The sequence below is a fragment of the Perca fluviatilis genome, chromosome 18 (assembly GCF_010015445.1).
Source record: "Perca fluviatilis chromosome 18, GENO_Pfluv_1.0, whole genome shotgun sequence".
Classification (NCBI taxonomy): Eukaryota; Metazoa; Chordata; class Actinopteri; order Perciformes; family Percidae; genus Perca; species Perca fluviatilis.
The window spans coordinates 14,937,081-14,957,188 of record NC_053129.1 but is presented as its reverse complement, the minus strand read 5'-3'; the positions used below and the strand labels follow the sequence as shown (position 1 = coordinate 14,957,188).

The following is a 20,108-nucleotide window of genomic DNA, read 5'->3' as shown; positions in this document are numbered from 1 at the left end:
AAGTGCAGCTGTTAGGATGGGCAGCTTTGAATGGTTCACAGTGGCACGGCTGTGTTTGAGATCTTGACATAGTTGCTGTTTATGTCTTCATGTCACAGCACGTTACTGTATGTGATGACCCATGCAGTGTAAGAAATGATATGTAATTTGCTGACAACATAATTAGAAGCTTCTCATGGTTTCGTTCACTTCAGTTTCATTATGATTTTAACTGCATACAGAAGCAATTATGAGTCATTCTTTTGGTTACTTAGTTGGTTTAGAGCTGCAAAGATTAATCAATAAGTTGTCAACTCTTAAATTATTCGCCAACTATTTTGATAATCGATTAGTTGGTTTGAGTAATTTTTTAAGACAAAAGTAAAAATTCTTTGATTCCAGCTTGTTAAATGTGAGTATGTTCTAGTTTCTTCTCTCCTTTGTGAGAGTAAACTGAATATCTTTGAGTGGTGGACAAAACAAGACATTTGAGGACGTCATCTTGGGCTTTTGGGAAACACTGATCCACATTTTTCACAATTTTCTGACATTTTATAGACCAAACAACTAATCGAATAATTGAAAAAAAAATCAACAGATTAATCGAATATGAAAATAATCGTTAGTTGCAGCCCTAAGTTGGTTGTTCAGTTCCAAACTTTATTATGCATGTGGAATTGTGGGGCACATGCCTAATTGGTGAACCAGAGGTATGCCTTGCGGGGGTGGACTTGCCTTCTGGCGTAGTACAAGTTTTTTTCTATTGAATCAGTTTGCCTGCCAACTGGTGGCAAGCCCTCGCTACTTGTGCAAAAATGATTATTGCTTATCATGAGAAGCTGGTTGGTGGGTGTAGTATCTTGGGCTGGGGTGTGATGGGCCAGTTGTTTTCTTCCATGGCTGCTTTTTACCTCATATCTTCTACTGTGCGCCAGAGATCCTGGGTGCTAATCCCAAATGAGTCAATGTAATGCCACGTGGTTGGAGCTAATCAAGAATCATGTGTTTAATTATTGATGAATTGCCTTAATTCTTGGGCATTTTCTTGCAGTAGACCAATTGAAAAACTGGGCTTGACTGGGGGTGGCATATAATTCAACCATCTCAATCACACCATTCATATATGGTTTGGTGATATTCAAGCACTTCAGTAGACATCTGATCATTCAATTCATGCAAATCTAGTTGAGTGAAAGCCATAATGTAATTATTAAGAAATCTGTCTTGCCATCTGATGCGTCTGGTAGCAGCAAGGTGCTCGGCCTTGCATGGACTCTAAACTTTAACTAACACTGTCCAACACCAGACCTCCCCTTTGACCCTTTGGGCTTTATGACTGGACATTGATTTACTCCCTCTATTTTTATGGATGGATAATCAGGGGCAAAGGCACTTATTTCAATTACAGCGTGAAATGGAGTTTATCCAAAAATGTGATTCTCTAGGGCAGATGAACTCATGCCTTCGTGTACCGTGTGTGCACATGCACAGGTATGCACTTTAAGGCACAGATTTGGAACAACGGGGTGACATGGCACAATCCGGCACAGTTTACTGTGCGTGAAATGAACAAAACGGACATATGCTTATCCCCTGCAGTGTTTTAGTTTGCTCAAGCCTAACGTTGATGGCCTTCTGTAAGACCCCACTTTGTTCTATGGATAAACAGCGTGTGTCATGGGTATATTACAAAATGATATCGCTGAATAAAACTGGTGGAACCATTGTGATAGACTGACATTAGGGTTTTACTATTAGTTTTGTTCATAATTGTTATTCTTACAACTGTAACAATGTAGTGTACTGTTAAAAATAATGAAAGAAAAAATAATTTTGCTACAGCAAAAGCAACGTGTTACATTACTCCTTACTTTACTTTCATTACTCAGCCCAGCTGCGTCAAAGGTGCCTTTAACAAGTCCAAATCCTCTACAACCCCACACGCGACATCTTTTGTATTTAACACAAGTAAAAATGGAAAACGAGGCATTGTGGATTAACAAGCAGGCAGCCCTATTACTATTATTTTATTTACTGACCATCTAACAGCTAGCTTAGCCTCGATGACTGCACACAGCTCTGTAAAAGTGAACCTTAAACCCCAAGAGATGTCAAGTATGCATATCTTTCATGCTCCAGGCCACTTGCTTCCTGAGGCCCTAGTAGTTGCTTGTCATGTCCTGCGGGGCAAGGTCCTGCATTATAAATACAACAGTGGAGGTCAGAGACGACGAATCAGATTATGGTTTGTGCCAGAAGGGACCCTGAGGGTCTGCTTTAATGACAGTGATAGTTAGAGGCCTTGAGACAAAACCAGGACCTGTTTAAAAGTGAGGGGACTGGTCCGGGATGCTGCAGAGATAAGAGGGTGAAAGAATAAAAAAAATTCACCGCATATTTTGGCCGCCTTTACTTAAAGTGGAAAATAACGCATTAGATTGTATGACCATAAATCAAATGATGTAATTTGGCACTACCTGCTTGTTCTTATTTCAACAATTTAGATGGCCCAGGCGTTCTTTGCAAATGTAAATGCTAAAGCATATGAATCATTTGATGGCTGTGATGTCCTTATACGGCCTGCTGTCATTTGTAATACAGAAAGTTGCACACTTGCCAGGTACAAAGAGGAAACTATTTTACACTCATTTTTCATCTGTAATAACGCTTTATGTATTTCTGCCTCTCTCCAGATATTTAGATTAATGAGCACACAAAGAGCATTTAAATCGAAGCTGATGTAGAACAACAAAAGTGCACGCCAGAGTAGAGGAAACACATTGTGAGAGAGGTTGGCAATGCCAAAGAAAACTTGGGCCAGTATGGTTAACATCTGAAGGTTCTAGGAAAAATCTCAATTACATTATGTAAGCCTAAATTATAGAGCCTGGATAACAAATCTGATTTTCCTTCAATTTTGTTTGCAATAGGCCTCACCTGCTGCAATCAATCTTTGACTCAAATCACCGGTGAACACCTTCACACTTTCAGCCACAGCTGAATGAGTGATGACCAGGCTGGCTCTCTTTTGTCCTCTTTTTGTTCCTGGACTGATCGGGCTGCTACAGCTCTGCTTGGTGTTTGGCGGCTCCTCAGTTGGAGAACTCAGGGTCCCGGCCTGTGAGGAGACATTACAGGTTTCTCGGCTTTGACAGGTATCTATAGATGCCATTGACTTTAAATTAAAGCAGGGTGTGAGGTGATCAATCATAAGAGTGCAGTCCGGACACAGCTACAGTGTGATGCATGGGCTTCCCTCCCGGGGCTTCGCGACAATGCACTGCGATCAGAGCTAAATTACCCCAGCGACCCGCGCTCCCTCTCCTCTCCCCCTGCTGTCCTCCCCTTCTGCACACTGCCAAACCCTCCCATTTTACACTCCATGGAGCAACACCGTTTTTTATTACCTTGCTACAGTACACCCCTCACACAACCACTTCCAAAATGTTGCAGTTTTTTACTCTGCAGTACGTTAGACCAAGAAGTGCACTTTGTGTCGGGATGGATGGAAGTTTATTACACCACTCAGGTCAGGTCCAACCCCTACACCCCAGCATGCTGGTGTATAGCGTAACATTTTCCTTCGTGTTCAGACTGAAAGGACTGCGAGTGTTCTGATACTGGCATTATTCAAGCCTTGGATACTGTTGCTATGCTTGTGCATGTGGCTTTTAGACCGGTAGAGTAAAAGTTATGAAACTATCTCTTTGAAGGCTGCTGATGAATGTGAATGAAGGGCCCTACTCATTTAGTTTTGCACATTTCTCACATCTAGTCACACACACTTGATATATTAACATTCTTGCTTTCACTTTTAACATGTAACACTGTGCCATTCAACATCCTAAAGTTTAACTTCTTCACTTGTTGCCATTTTTTAAATGTTTGTATGTATCTCATTTTTTTGTTGGCAACAATACATTTATTTCATGTAATCGTGTGAGCAGCGACTGCTTTGAAATATCTCCTTGTTTGTGTGTTAAAGGATATCTTTCTTTCTTTCTTCATTTTCTCGATGTTCTTTCTCGCTTTCTTGTTTTTTCTTAGGTTTGAGTTTCCAACAACATTCTATAGCTATGAATGCAGAGCCCATTTTCTGTATCAATTGTGGTTGTTTTGATATTGGGTGCTGTATAATTCATGCAATTAAGATGAATCGATTTGGGCATTTCAGAGGAATGTTCTTGGCAGGTTCGTCTCAAAGAAAGTATCAAAGAAATTGTTCGTCGTTTTGGCAAATGCGCTCATCGTTTTCTTGCCGAGAGTTAGATGAAAAGATCAATACCAATCTCATTTCTTTATACTAAATATGAAGCTACAGCCAATAAACTGTTAGCTTAGCATAAAGGCTGGAAACAGTAGGAAACTGCTAGCCTGGATCTGCCTATTAGTAACAAAATCTGGCTACCGGTGCCTTAAAAGCTCACTAATGAACATGTTTTTTTCTTTTTTGTTTAATCTGTACAAAAATGAATCAGCAGCTTATGTGCTGGCCTATTCCCTGGACAGGTGCAGTGACTTCCTGTCTTTGCTAGTTGCCTGGAATCTCAGGTGACGACAACATTCCAAGACTTCACTGCTTCTGGCCGATAAATAGTCCAGCACACAGCATGTTAAGTCAATTTTATTTATATAGCCCAATATCGCAACTCAGTTGGCCTCATGGGGCTTTATAATCTTCACATCATACAGCACCATCTATCCTTAGACCCTTAATTTGGATAAGGAAAAACTCCCCAAAAAAACCCTGTTAATGGGGAAACAAACCACTTTACTGGGGAATGTTAATTAGTTAGAGGTGCTGGTAGGCAGATTTATTTTTACCTCTAGACAGAGCCACACATGCTTTTTCCCCTCTGCTTCCAGTCTTAATGCTAGGCTAAACTAATTTACACCCAGCTCTATCTTTATACTTTGCATAATGACATGAGTGGTATCAATCTGCTCATCTAACTCTCTCAGCAAGAAAGCGAATAAGCATATTTCCCCAAATGACAAAGTGCTTCTTTAGGCAGTGCGTGGGTTTTAACAGTTTGTTCCAAATGGGACAAACTCAACGCTTGTTTTACTGATGAGAGTGTAATAATGTTTAAAGTAACTGGTTGAGTATAATCTTTTAGGGAGAGAAAGTGAATAATCACAGCTAAAGATAAAAAGAAAATGGAGCAGAAAAAGGGGTCTGCATTAGGAGGAGTGATGGGGGAGAGGTGATTAGCCAGTTTATCTGCATGACACGAAAATATGACTGTTGTTTCAGCAAATGCCCCAAAGACAATACATGTCACTGTTCAAGTGATGAAGTCCTCTCTGTCAACTGTAGGAATAAGGACTCTTGTCCATGTTTTCATTTTGAGAAAAACAAACAACACAGTCTTTGGCTTTTCTCTCTCTCTATCTCTTCCTCTCCCTCAACAGTTTTATACGAGGCAAGTTAACATTGCTCAATTTCAAGGTCTAATGAGCCTCTCATTACATGAGGTATCATACTGCCACACAACATGCCAGGTTAGTTATGGGAACGGGGGAAAAAAACCTTTACTTCAATTAGTTTCTTGTACTAAAGGCTGTGGAAGACTGCCCACTCAAAACAACTACCTGAGAAAAAGAGACACCAAAGCTGCAAACTGGGATAGACTCAACCCAGACTTCAACCATATTGTGTTCATGATTGTCAGATGTCAAAACTGTCAAACCGTTTTAACAGTGTGACACATAACACATGACTGCCAGAACAAACAAAAAAAATTAGATTTCAGCATCAACCTCACTTTCCAGAGCAGGGAGGAGACTCCTGATGTCAGTTGTCACATGTGCGCACATATGCAAACTCTCTCTGGCAGTAAAAACCCACACAACTGTTCTGTGGGAAGAAATGATGAAAGGATTCATAATCAGAACTGGTGAACTGAAGGAAAGGCTAATGAGCCTATACACTGTTGTAATGCACCAGCGCCATCTTCACCATTTTTCAGCAGCCTTGAAAAATGATCAAGAGTTATGTGTAGACTACAGGCTAACATGCCTGCCTGCTTTCATCTACTGCATCGTGAGAAAAAAACACTAATGCCGCTCCCTAAATCCTAATGTCAAGGGTGGCTGGAAAGAACTATGGGATCCTCTGTTCCAGTTTGTGTCAGATGCGATGAACCAAGAGCATAAGGGCATACCAACAATGCTGCACACTGTTTACATCTCTTTTGCTGGCGCAAAGAGGTTTCTTATTTTGGATTTGTTGGTGGTTTTTAACAACTCATGGGCACATTACTGCCAACCACTGGGAAGTTTCCCATTTAGAGTATCAAAGGCAGCTCAAGTGGATTTTTTACTTTTCAGAAGTAGAAAGTTTCTCCAGTTGCTGTAAAAGCAAAATGAGGAGAGCAGAAGAGGCCTGACATGAGAGGCCTACTTAGGTTTTGTCCTGAATGGGAATATTTTCAAGTGGAATGAGAACGTAATTCAGGTCTGCTTGAAAGGCTGCGGCCATGCGTGCAATAGAAACTAAAACACTTTTCGCTAGAAAGGAGGGAAATAAAATTGTATTTCTCCTGACTGTGAAAATGTTATTGCTTCAGTTGCCTGTAGTACCCAGAAGCATTGACTGGACACCACAAAGGAACTGCTAAAGCGTTCCTATAAAGGCCTCCCTCTCTACTGCACACTGTTTGACCTTTTTGCTGATTTGGCATGTCCTTGTGGACAGTGCATTTTGCTCCAAGACAGAGACAGACACCGCCCGAGCAGACATTCATGTGCTCTCCAACCCATTCATTCAACGAGAAGAAATTTCATTTTCCAATTGTCTGCGGCAAGATGACGGAAGTACATTGGGGGCAAGAGGATGTGTGGAGAAACACAATAAGCACCGAGTAGAGCCCACAACAATTCCATCAGATTGAATTTCACTGAAAAAGAGACTTTTGACCTTAGAGCTTTGTTTTTGGTGGTTTAGCCGCTTTTGCGAGGAGCTTGATCCTGGCTGTTTGTTTGTCATATGCGTTAAGTTTCACATTTTCCTGGAAGCACAACGCTGCTGCATTAATTACGGCTTTAATTGGGCGATATACAAGTATACGAAGTTAAAAATATCTTAAATGTGCAACACATCTCTGCAGGGATAATATGTCCTCCTAGTAAAATTATGTTGTAAACAGAGGAAAAAAGAAGCATTTAGATAAAAAATAAAATAAAGAACATAATTTCCCCTTATTGGCTATATCTGGGAGCACTAGAATTCTAAAAGCACATTTGTTGTGGTTCAACACTTAAAACAAGTAAACGTCCCACCTTTGGGATCACTCACCAATACTGTCGGGAATTGCTTCATCATTTAGTCATCTCATCAATGCCTGTTTGCATGTCTTATTCAATTTCTCATGCACACTCACAATACAACTGAGCTATGATTAAACCACATTTTGATTGCAAATGGCGATCCAATGTGTTGGCTTAAAAGTGATGAGGGAGCCATCAGCAAAAACTTAATTAAGCACATTCACAAAAAAAAACACGGGATGTATAATCAAAAACAGCTGTCGGACGATCACAACCCACCTGGGTGTATTGGCGAGTCTACCAAGGACAAAGAGAGTGAAGTACAGCCTAATGCCACGATAATTAGCTGAAACAGTAAGAATAGGTGTCCTGCCTGTGAAAGCAAGAGAGGTGCTATTAATATAACGTGGAATAAATGGCCTTGCTAGACTTCATGGGGATCGGAATCTGTCATGCACTCATATGCTCATAGAAGTCAGACGCAATGCAACCTGTGTAATTGCCACATATAATTGCCACATTTCAAGGTTGCAATTTTATTTCTATAGCAGTAATTATACAATCCCACCTTTAGTATGCATGTTCCAATGCACTGCCGATCCACGCCTCCCACTACAATATATACATATTTTTTTTTTTTTTTCACCCCCCCCCCACACACAACCACCACAGTACAGTTTTTTTTGCATCACCTCTGTTTTAAAAAAAAAAAAAAATGAACACGTAGAGTTGAATTAAAACAAACAGGCACTTTAGTATGCATGTAGTATTGCTGTAATTCCATCCTTAAATGGCTGATAACCGTTCTTTTTTCATCAATGCCTTCTTGTAGTGTTAGCTTATGTATGGATTCCCTGATGTAGGAATGAATAGTGATTTTATTACAATTATACTGAACAAAACCAAACTTTTAATGTAGGTTACCTTGGTTACATATGTTTCTGTGGTAAAGAAAGTTTGGTGTATGTACTGCCTAACTGAGGCTTATATGTCTATCTTAAAGTGCCCATATTATGAAAAGAAAATCACTTTTTCTGGGATTTGGGGTGTTATTTTGTGTCTCTGGTGCTTCCACACGCATACAAACCTTGGGAAAAAAAAAACATCCATTCTGTTTTGAGTGAGATACGGGTTTCTGAATGTGTCCTGCCTTCAGTCTCTGGGTGAGCTGTTCAAAATCTGCAGGGTTTTCTACGTCACAAGCCGAATCGAGGGGGCTAAACCATAGCATGCTAGCGCTAGCATGCTAGCTCGTTCTGAATGGCAAAACACTGCTACAACACACACTAGTTCACTATAATCTACAAAAGAACTACTTACATGTCCCTATTCTGCGAAAATTGGAAGTGTGCCCTCGTTTAGAAGAAGTCTCCTGGCTAATCCTGCCTTGTACTACTGAAGTTGTAGAAACAAACTGCTAGCTAGATTATGTGATCTTACCTAGCTACTGCCAACAAAGATGTTACAGCAGTGAGATGTCTCACTGTGTAGCTAAAACAGAGACCTGAACACACAGTGAAAAGAGGAGCTGCAGCAATGTGCAGTACAACAAAAATATGGTGTTTTTTGAAAATTAAACTCAAATACAATTATGAACCTAAAAATGAGCATAATATGGCCACTTTAAAAGACATGTGCACTACTACTAATGTAATTAAGTTCTGTGGACCCAGTGTTGACCAGAACAACTAGAACCTAGTACACCATGCAGTGTTTAAACTGTTCACTGATTGGTTCAGAAATGTGGGAGGATTCATAGCAGTGTGCACTCTCCTTGGTGCTGAAGTGATTTCACTGTAATCAAAGTTCTTCTATATGAATCGACGTCAGTGTAACAAAAGCCTTGACAGCTGCATTGCCATAGAAACCACGCTCACATGGATCCCAAGAAATATGACAGCTAGAGATATTTATAACGTTAAATAGCTAGCTGTTAAAGTGACAGAAGTTTTTTATAGATAGATAGATAACTTTATTGTCCCCGAGGGGCAGTTGGGTTTGCGGCACAATCGCAAGGCACTTTATAACAATACATCAGACATAATACAGACAAATAATAATTATATCAGACACCGACAAACAAAAAATAAAGAATATACATCACACACTACAATACACTATACACCCTTAGGTATGGTCAGACCAGCTGGACGACTAGCTTATTCTGACTGATTTATGGCTTTTATGGCTTGTGGTACGAAAGAAGATTTGTATCTGTTCTTGATCAGAAGGGGTAAGCAAAAACGACGCATCGATGGCAGTAGTTTAAAATGTGATGCCAGGGGGAAGTTTTCCTCCATTCTTATGCTTATTGAGTCTAAATGTCTAAAGAGACATTTAGTAATGTTATTTACTGTATTGGCATGACATAATCGTAACACAGCCATCAAGGCTTTCCCGAAGTGGGAGTGGGAGTGAGAGTGGGAGTGGGAGTGGTTTCATCAAAAGTAGGTTGAAAAAAACGATAGATGCGTCCAGGCTAATAGGAAACATAGTAGTTTGAGTCACCAGAAATGTACAAGAGCTCTGTCCCCCTCCTTCAGTATACTTGTGAGTCAGCTATCTGGTTCTACTGTATTAGACAGGAATTTATTACCAATCAGACAAAGTGTGCAACTGACCCTCAAGGGCCCCAGAGGCCCCTTGTTGACTGTAGCATTTGATTTGTTGTATTTTATCAAAGGTAGGTTGTTTTGTCCAATTAACTTTAACCTTTAAACCAGCTTAAAAAAAAATTGAGGAGAGGTTACATGGTAGCAGATGGTAGGCAAAAACCTATTATTACATAATTAATATTCCAGTGTTAGCAGCTACACTGCTAGCTGTTTTAGCTACCTACAATCAGTACGGTGGTTTCTTTGGTGAGTGACCGACTGTTGGAATATACTTTTTCAACTGTAGGTCAATCCTGTTGATTGTGAAGATAGTATACCTGGCTTTAGCTTAATCCACTGCTTCTTCTGTAGTGTTACATCGTAGCTTACAGTTGTTGCATTGAATGAAGTGATTTCCTTTGCGGCAGTTGTTACTGGTGTGCGTCTTTGTCCTGCTATGATGCACACGGCTTAGCTCGGAGGTGAAACTATCTGCAGGATGAGAGATCAGTAACTCGCTGTGAATAAACCTGCCAATCTGTCAGGGAATCGGCTCGTGGGCTCTCTCTGTTTCTCGTCAACTCACTTGCTTCAGTCACTGCTTTGATTCATCTGTTTCAGTGTTGCCTTCCTCCGATTACTGTCCCAGTCACTCCTTCTTACTCCCCAGTCTCATTGTTCCCCTCTCTATTTGTCTCGTCTTATCTCCCCCATCCTTTTTCTTCTCCATTTACTGTTTCCCTCACTTTCTCATTCTCCACGCTATCTCTCTCTCTCACACTTTATCTTAACCCCTCCATCTCTTCCTCTGTCCCTCTTCTCATCAGACACACACAGAGAGTGATGCACAAACATCATCCCTCACATCTCCAATGAGTACCTTGTTATCATCTTGTCCCCACAGCGGCTTTCTTTCTGGTTCCATCTCAGCTTGGATTCCGTCACTAATGGGGCCGCATCATTTTCGACAGCTGCAATTCCTCAGCGCTGACAAACAGAGATGTGGTGCAGCTCTTGCAAACACCGCTCAGAGGGATTGTAGACTAATGCCTCAGTCTGATTTACACATTTACAAAGGCCCTTTTAAAACATAATTTCTATTTGACACAGACAGGCTGGGGTTATATAGAAATAGTAATGACAACATACAGTACGTATAAAGACCTCACTCGCCCCTGTTATTCTTTAGTCAGTTAGTCTTTTTTATTTTTTTTATTTAAAGTAATATCAGCCACAGTCTCAGTAACAGGGAACACAATGCATAAGATATGTATGTGATTTGAGAATGCAGGGACAACAGACAGTAACTTGCCAGTGTGCTATTCTAGTTTCAGACATTATAAGTTTGTATATGGCTCTTCAGGCTTCTCAGATATGCAGAAGAAAAGCTAAATGAAAGTTCTTGCTTCAACAATAGCACATGTTAGAGTTTTCCTGCCTTCGATCTCTCAGCCCGCTAATCATTTCCACTGGGCCCTGCAGGGCAACAACAAAGACTCACAGGATGTGAGTGCCAATCTGCTATTTCTTTTGATTGCGTCCTTAACTAAATTAACTTGTTTTTGCGAACGCTGCTTTCATCGCTCTCAAAAAGGGCTCTTAACAGCTGACTTGCTTGTGACCCAGGATAGGATTTGAAAGAAAAAAGCATGCTGCAGATTGCAAAATCTAATAATCTCAATCTACAATTTACATCATCCAAAATGTTTTCAACAATGTTCAAACCCAGAGAAAAAGGTAATTTATTCAACTACATTTGTTCGCCTGTCAATAGCGTCATATAACATTTGCTCTCTGTAGTTGCTCTAACTTCCATAAAAACACCAGATGATACGTTCAAGAGTAATTGTAAATCATATAATGTCACAGAATTTATTTATTTATGTTTATTTGTATAGGGACAAGTATATGTAGCATAGACCAAAGCCACACACCACAGCATTTATAGCCCAAGCTAATTTGCCATGCACGTAATAGTATTCATGTGTAATTATACTCCGTAAAACAGCATTTATTCAGCCACACAGAATCATTTTCCATTAACTGCCATTTTGCAACACAGTAATTTAGTAGAGACCTAATTTATTGATATATTATTTTAATTTCAATTCAGCTTACTACAATGTGCTATGACACGCTAAATGCTATATGCTAAGACAAGTGACTCATGCCAGCCACCAAGCTAATGCGTACAGTAACGTTACATCAACGTTGTAGTTGTAGCAACATTTTATTATATAGTATTGTTTTGACCAAGGATAACGCTGGGCTGCCCCATGATTGAATTTGCCGCACAACGTTAGCTACAGTAACTGTATGGGTAGTCATCTCATCTAAAGGTAAATTAGCAAGTTAGCTAGCTAGCACACTCAGCGGCCTCTCTGCCTCTCAGCTGCTAGGAGACCACCGGGAGGAGAGCGGACAGCAGCTCTGGAGATGGACCCTCACTTAGCCGCTGTGGCAACCCAAATTCAGCCAGCCCAAACCCCAGCGCCATATGGGTCACAACGGGCTGGTGGCCAGCGCTGGGTCTAACCAGCAACAGAAAGTGTGCCGATCCGGCAGGGAGTCGAGGCGGTCCGGGCTCCGAGCCCAGCTGAATTTGAGTTGCTACAGCGACTTGGCCGGCTACCACAACAATAGGAACCTAACTCTGTGGGAAACACTGCAGTTATTTTATTAGAATGAAATGACATAACATGAATAAAACTTACATTAACTTGTCCTTGAACATTATTTCTGCCTGAGTAAGGTCAGATAGATTTTCGTCAGCCGTGTAGCAATTTACATCAAGCTACATCACGACGTGGTCAAAGTCCGTCTTTTGTTATTTTAACAAAAGTGGATTGTCGATTTTAATGTAGGAGAGTGTTAATAAAATCCCCAGTCCTTCAGTGCAAAGGTTTTGCAAAGTTATTTCTTTTTCCCCAGACAGTTTTTATTTGCTGAGCTGCTGCAAAAGGAATTGTAACAAAAAGTGGAATTCTTTACTAAAAGACTTTGCTCTTTTATTTCCTCTCGTCATTTACAGGGTTGCAGTTTGATGTGTAAACGTTTTTTTTTTTTAAAAGGCATTTAAAGCTTACCTTGTTCACAGAAAACTCTGAAACATTCTCCGAGGCTGGACTAGCTATGATGGTAGCACCACTTACAGAGAACATTCAAATATCCTGTTGGTTGGGCATTAGGCAGCTCACACAGTGAACCGAGGTGAGCTGTGTGTTGAAGCTTATCGTGTTTGAAGAGAGGCAGGTACACTGATCTGTGTTAATAACGTGGTGGTAAGAGCCGCTCAGCCAGCCAGCGGTTATGGCCTGCCAGCATATTACCAGTGACATCACAGATCAGACTGCATTTGGCCCATGCTCAGCCTACGCTCATTAGCCCAGACATCCTGCAGGAGACCCTGCTGGTCATTTACACACTGTACTTTAAAGTACGGTCAAAGAGCATCCGCAAGAACCTTACAGACAGTTCTTTGAAGCTGTTATCAAATAACTGTAATGTTAAGTAATATACTGTAGATCAGGCTTTCATTTCAATGTTTTATAAGGCTGTAGTAACACTCAAACCAAGGGAGGCACACTAGCAAACAATCAGTTGAGAGGGAAGATAAAATATTCCTTTCGATGTGTTTCAGTTTACGTCAGCCTCACAGTCCAGTGACATGATTCTCATTAAACTCCAGTTTCACTGAACGCTCAGTGATTTTTAACCACAGTGTGTTCCGGTGGTGCCCTGTTTGTACTTTACAGTCATGGGATCTTGGGCTCATTGGTAATCTTATTTTAATCAGGAGTTGCAGAAATATTCTAATTTATTGCTGGGCTGAAAATCTCCTGGAGCTTCTTGGAGCATGAACAGAGCCTTTGCATTAAATATTTCAAAAAACAAGTAGATTTTAAATATTTCATGCGTAGAACGATTGATATGAACTGAAACTACTTTATGAAACATTAAAGGCCCTGTGTCCATCTGAACTATACACATGGCTTTCTCAGAGCACTAGTCTGCCATGGCCTCTTTAGCTGTATTTAAAGTGCTCATATTATGCTTTTTGGCTTTTTCCATTTCCTTAATTAAGTTATATATCTTTTTTGTGCATGTTGTAGGTTTACAAAGTGAAAAAGCCCATAGTCCACCCCAAAGGGACTTACCATCTCCAACAGAAAACACTGTTCACAAACTGCTCCAAACAGCTCTGTTGTAGTCCAGCCTTTACTTCCGTGACAACTTTGTAACACACGTTATAATGCTCACCTAGCTGCTAGCGTGGCACGCCCTCATACCCTGCAACTGATTAGCTAGCAGTACTTACTGCGCATGTGCGACTCCCAACAAAGATGGTACAGAAGTGCAATGCCACACTCAGTAGTTAAAACAGAGAGCTCAACACGCAGGGTGAAAAGAGGAGCTGCAGCAATGTGCAGTACAACAGATATATGGTGTTTACTGAAAATTAAACCACATAAACCTATTCTGGTACAACCTCCTAAATACAATTATGAAACTGAAAATGAGCATAATATGAGCCCTTTAAGCCGCAACACTGGAGAAATACATTCAAAGCTGTCGTGATTGTTAGTGCATTCATACATCATGGGAAGAGGGAAACTTACTTAATTGGAATCTGTTCTCTCTCTCCCAGGCATTCTCCTCCCTTATCTCACCCTGACACCCCCCCGCCACTCCTTTCTCACCCAACACTGCTCTCTCTCACTGGGGGTGAATACAGAAGGATAACATTGAATAGAATTTTAAAGGGTGGTGAAAAAAAACAGACATTCAAGAATGTGGGAAGTGGCCAAGTGAAAAAAATAACGCCTCTGCAGAGTAGTAGGAGCAGGTTTATCTTGTTGTCCTAGCACGTCTTTGCCTCTCTGCAGAGACGCAGTCCTGCAAAGTCTGGCTCGCTGAATAAACTGCAGTACTGATTCACTCTGATCAAACAGTGTACTCTATACTTGTGTACAAATCCCAAACTTAATTACTATAAACCAAAATGGAAATTAACTCAATTATGAAGATATTGCCATATATTTGCCCTTCAGTCTTTTTGTATCTAATTAAATTCATCTGTGTCTTTTGCCAACATTTCCCAACTTTGTTTTCCTACTGAGAGTCATATAGACTATTAGGAAAAAATTTAATAATAACAAATAGTAAAGTTTTATTTGCAACATGATTTTGCTGCATACTACAAATGAAGACAAATGGATTGTTTTGTCATAAAGCGTCTTCGTTGATGTCATCTATCCTGTGTCTGTAGAATCCAAAAAATTGGGTGTATAATTTCGGGATCATTTGAATTTGCTGAGTTACAGTGTGCACCACAACCAAAATCAGAAAAATATATTTTTTTAATCTTACCTGCATTGCTATTTATCAATCGAGATTGTTTGTTTTGATTTTCCCAGTGTTATCGGCCGTAGATATGTCTCCCTTCTCTCCATTATAATAGAACTAGATGACGCTCGGCTTGTGGTGCTCAAAGCGCCAGGAAAATACATTTAAAAAAAAAAAACTCAACAGCAACGTCTCTTTCCAAAAATCATGACCAGGTTACTTAAGATAATCCGCAGACCTGGTTGTGAGCAGTTTTATGTAGGAACTATAAGTATTAAACTTAATACCTGCACTTTGTAACGCTGCTTTCTCTCTAAACTAGTAAAGTTTCTTTTAAACCCAAAATTGGTGGACTGCCCCTCTAAACTTAAATCTAGCTATTTTCATAGAGCACAACATTGCCACATACTGTACTGTCAAATAATGACAAAAGACACAAGATGAATGAAATATAACCATTTTATTGTCATACTGTCACATGAATGTCAAGTGAGAATGAAAACATACTGAGGTAATCTTATATGCGATGTAACTTCAGCACTGGTAGAGCCTGTTGACCCTGAGAATGTTGATTTTGGACATGCCGTCTGTCTGCCCGATTGGAACAGAGGAGTCAGGGATGGGAGTTAAAGAATCAAATCCAGGCTTTGCGAAGGCAGATCTATAGATTTGGACAACGGTAGTGAGAATCATAAGAAAAAAAAAATCATAAATTTGTTTACAGAATAGGTCCTGCATTGACTTATTTGATCAAGTACCTTTTTTTTTTGTTACCTTCCATAGTGCATTATAGAAGAGTAGTCATACGTAGTGTTGAGATTATTTGTGTCCTGCTTTTGGAAGTCGTAGACAAAATCTGGTGACAAAAAGATTAATTAATAGCTAACTGACTCAATATAGATATAGAAATATATTAAATGAATCATAAATGACACTGTGGAATTCTTACCTTGATCGATATTATCCCAGTTGATTTTGATATAGTTGTCACGGTCACTGCGAGTGTGTTCGTAGTAGAAACCCAGCGCGTGCAGCAGTTCGTGCTGGATAATGCCGAGACTTACGCAGCCGAACCTCTGCAGTGACACCACCTGTATGTCTCCAGTACGACCCATTAAAGAGGCACAGCTGATGGCAGAGAAAGTGAATGAGAGACATAGATGATCAATATGCAACATGCAACTTGACATTTGATTAATAAATGAATGTAATTTACATTATCAGCGACACCTCTGAGAGGATTTACAAATGTTTAAAAAAACACTTCTGCCGTAATTAAAGGCAGGAATGATGCTGCAAGATGCATGTTGCATCTTTAATTTGTGTGCATGGATGGATTATGAGACAATAGGCCACATGGCAGGACAGGTAAAAGGCTACCCACCCCTCTCCTGTAGGCACAAAAAAAAAAAACAGACTGAAAGCAAAATGATGCAAAAATGATTACAGTCATAAGTCAACTTTCATGTGCTTCTTTGTGGTTATTTTGCATCTCTTTGTAGCTGCATTGCATCCCTTTGTACTGACAATTATTATAGTAATCCACCCACGAAAGTCTGAGATGGAGAGCTGTTCTGCTGTCAAACTGGTTTAAATAGCTTTACTATTGTTACAGTATTTTAATGTAAGGTTCCTCTGGCTTCAGTATGCTGTGTAGCTGTGATATAAAGTGGACAAAAATTAACGAAAAAACTGACATTGGATTTGGTTCGCAGATACTCAATCTTAAATATGTTAACAGTCACTTCAAACAGAGGCTCTGGCTCAGGGGCCCCCGGACACCTAGTACATTCAGTTGCCTAAACTGAAAATGAATAATAAAATGCATATGCATGCATTCAATCTATATTTATAATTATTTATTTCACCACAATACGCCCAATACATTAGGTAAGTATAGGTATGGTAGTATAGGTAAGTATATAGTATAGGTTAGTATATAGGTAAATATATATATATTTTTTTACTGTTCACACTTCCCTTAACAGACTGTCCCAAAACTTTGATTATACTACTTCTGTATTTTTTACCTTCACATGCAGTTACTCACTGACTCACCCATATGTTGGTTCAAGGCTTAAGTACGCCTCCTGACTCTGACGTGGAATGAAGCGAATGCAGGTGTTGCTTTCAAAGCCCTTCATGGCAGGTTGAATCTCACTTATATCGGTGTTGTCTACAATTGTGAATAAAAGTAGTTTATCAGTAACATCACATATTCAGTGTGTGAAAGAGAGTCATTGTGCAGAATCCTTAAAAAGTAAAATAAATAAATAAAATAAACCCACCATAACTGTCGCTTAAAAGAAAAGGGATTTCCACATTCCCGTTAGCAGACTTCGGCCACAGACAGCTATTTTTTTGCATCTAAGCACTTCATAGCATTCCTGGTTTTTGGAATCACCACGTCTCCTTCCAGCAGAGAATCTCTAGATCATATTAGAAGAAAAGAAAATATGCATTTCAATCTAACTGGCAGAATATTGGTAAAATCAAGGCTGTCCGTCGAAAATGTGTTCCAGTATATATGGTTTCTGTTATTGAATACATAAATGATGCACTAATATTGTGAGAAACTAATGTTCCCACGCTGTCCTTGAAATATGATTGAATACTCACCATTGTTCATTCTCAGAATAGTTGTTGTCAAGTCCTCTGTGTCAGAATGATCCACTATGATCTCTAAATAGAAGAAAAACAAAGAAGTCATTTTCACAATGACACACAGTGTTGTACCTGATAGATTTGGTCTGTTAGACAGGGCTGCAAAAAGAAGCACTGAGGTTTGGTTACTTACCATTATCAGCACCGTGATACTGTGAAAAGAAGTACATTGTACAGTACTTCAACTCATTCTAATGCATAATCTGGACAAAGATAGGCAACGATGTTATGGGAAATGTGTGATTGAATACATACAATGCATACAAGCTGTTCTGTACTATTAAATCAGTTATTTCTTACAATGCCATCGTGAGCGTTACAGAGGCCCAGAAGCAGCAGCAGCAGAAGAGAAACCGTTGTTCTGAGGTCCATTTTTGTCTGAAGATGCTGATGCTTAAGATGTCGCTTTGGAGGCTTCACTGATCTCACCGGGGACTGATGCTGAAGCCCAGTCGGGGCTGAGTTTTTATACAGGCTGCCAGCGTGTCTATGTTGACAGAGATTAGTGGTAGGTGTTCAATGGGCTCTGTCTTAGACACACAGCTGATGGGAGTGCCCTGCCCACTCTGGCCCACTGTTGCCACACAGGGATAATCTAATTCTGGGGGGATTACAATGACCACAGGCTGCTGTCGGCTCGCTTAGCGTCAGATTTTAGATGGCCTTTTTAACCAGCAGAGGATCTGCGCATGAGATCTGGGCCTGCCCTTAGTTATATTCTAAAAATAACAGATACACCCTTTAGAACAAACAATGCCATGTTGCCAAATTTTTGCAGGCACTGAGGTGGGGTTGTAATGTAGCTTTAAGGCTTTTTTTCTAACAAAACAGCAGAATTAAAGACTGTTTCAGTTCTGAGGAATAAATAGGGAGCATTGTTTTGTTTTATATTTCAATTAAGAGCTGCAACAATTAATCGATCAGTCGATCGACAATTGGCAACTATTTTGATAATCGGTTCATCTTTCGTTTTGCTTGTTACAACTTCTCAAATGTGAGTATTTGCTGCTTTTCTTTGTCATATATACTAGTACATTGAATAGTTTGGGGTTTTGGACTGATGGTTGAATAGTACCAGAAATTTGAAGATGTCACCTCGGGCTTCGGGAAAATGTGATTTTTCACTATTTTCTGACATTTAAATAGATTCATCGATTTAAAATAAACCTAAAAAGATTTTTACTAAGTTTTCAGGGGAAGTAAAACAATTACATAAACACATGCTTAATTTGACCAAAATATGCACGGACAATTAACAAGCCTAAAATTATAAAAGTAACGATTACTATAATAATGATGATATGGGGCTGTAAAATGACATTGTGTAGGAAAAAAGAAAGCGATAAATTAACAGAACAAAGGAAACCCCATACTGATCTGAACCCACTCTGTAGTTGTTTAAATACTGTGATTACGATATAATAATTTGTTGGCTCTGTAGTTTATTTTTTTACTCCCAAAAGTCTTGTTTTTTACTCCCAAAAGTCTTATTTTAATATCAACATTTATCAGGTTAAATGCATGCATTTTCAAAATGTGAATTTCTTTTTATTTTGAAGTAATTCTGATTAGATTTAGAGGAAGCTGCTCCACCATTTTGAACATATCTTTGGTTTGCAGCTGCTGTGCAGTGCTGTCTTTTTCTTCTAGCTAGAAAATATTATTTTATTATGCCAACTTATTTATCTATTGGTATCAGAACAAACTTGCTTTTTGATCCAAGTATGAGCACTTAAAGGCTTTATCACTAACAGCTCCAGTGCTACAGATACTATCAGTGCATCTCTGAACAAAAACCTAATTTCCCATTAAACTAAACAGCCACTGTAGCCTTTACAACCTTTTACATTGCACAAAGAGCCTTTTAGCTTACGCTGGGTGTGACCTACTGTTGTGCGGCTCCATTTAAAATGTACTGTTTCAAATAATAATAATGGCTCAATTAGTGACCGGCTGTAAAGTCCTGGATTCATTATTGAAGTGCTACTGCTACTGTTGCATCAGTGATGATCTCAGCTGGAAAGACCGGCCTTGGCCACCAGACAGTGATGAACAAAAAACTGCCTTCTTAAAACTCAAAATGCAGAAATGGGTTGTTTAGAAAGATGAGTATTCAGATTTATTGGATGCCTCGCTAATAAATCATCAGCTTCCAATGGATTGTTTACTAGAGAAGAGGGATGCTGTCTGGCTTCATAGCGCCATAAACAGTTTTAGGATCTGATTTTGCATGTCAAGGCCGGCAGCTTCAAA

At 39.7% G+C, this 20,108-nt stretch overlaps 1 protein-coding gene across 1 annotated transcript; it reads right to left on the bottom strand.

Annotated features, from left to right (window-relative positions):
- Positions 1-2,272: 2,272 nt before the first annotated feature.
- Positions 2,273-18,271, bottom strand: LOC120546410 (low choriolytic enzyme-like). The gene is given in 11 exon segments (XM_039781334.1): positions 2,273-2,331; positions 2,917-3,097; positions 15,699-15,852; positions 15,966-16,047; positions 16,141-16,319; positions 17,250-17,367; positions 17,480-17,555; positions 17,557-17,618; positions 17,811-17,873; positions 17,989-18,007; positions 18,156-18,271. Coding segments are annotated over 11 exon segments (1,065 nt in total). The 5' UTR covers positions 18,228-18,271.
- Positions 18,272-20,108: the final 1,837 nt, after the last annotated feature.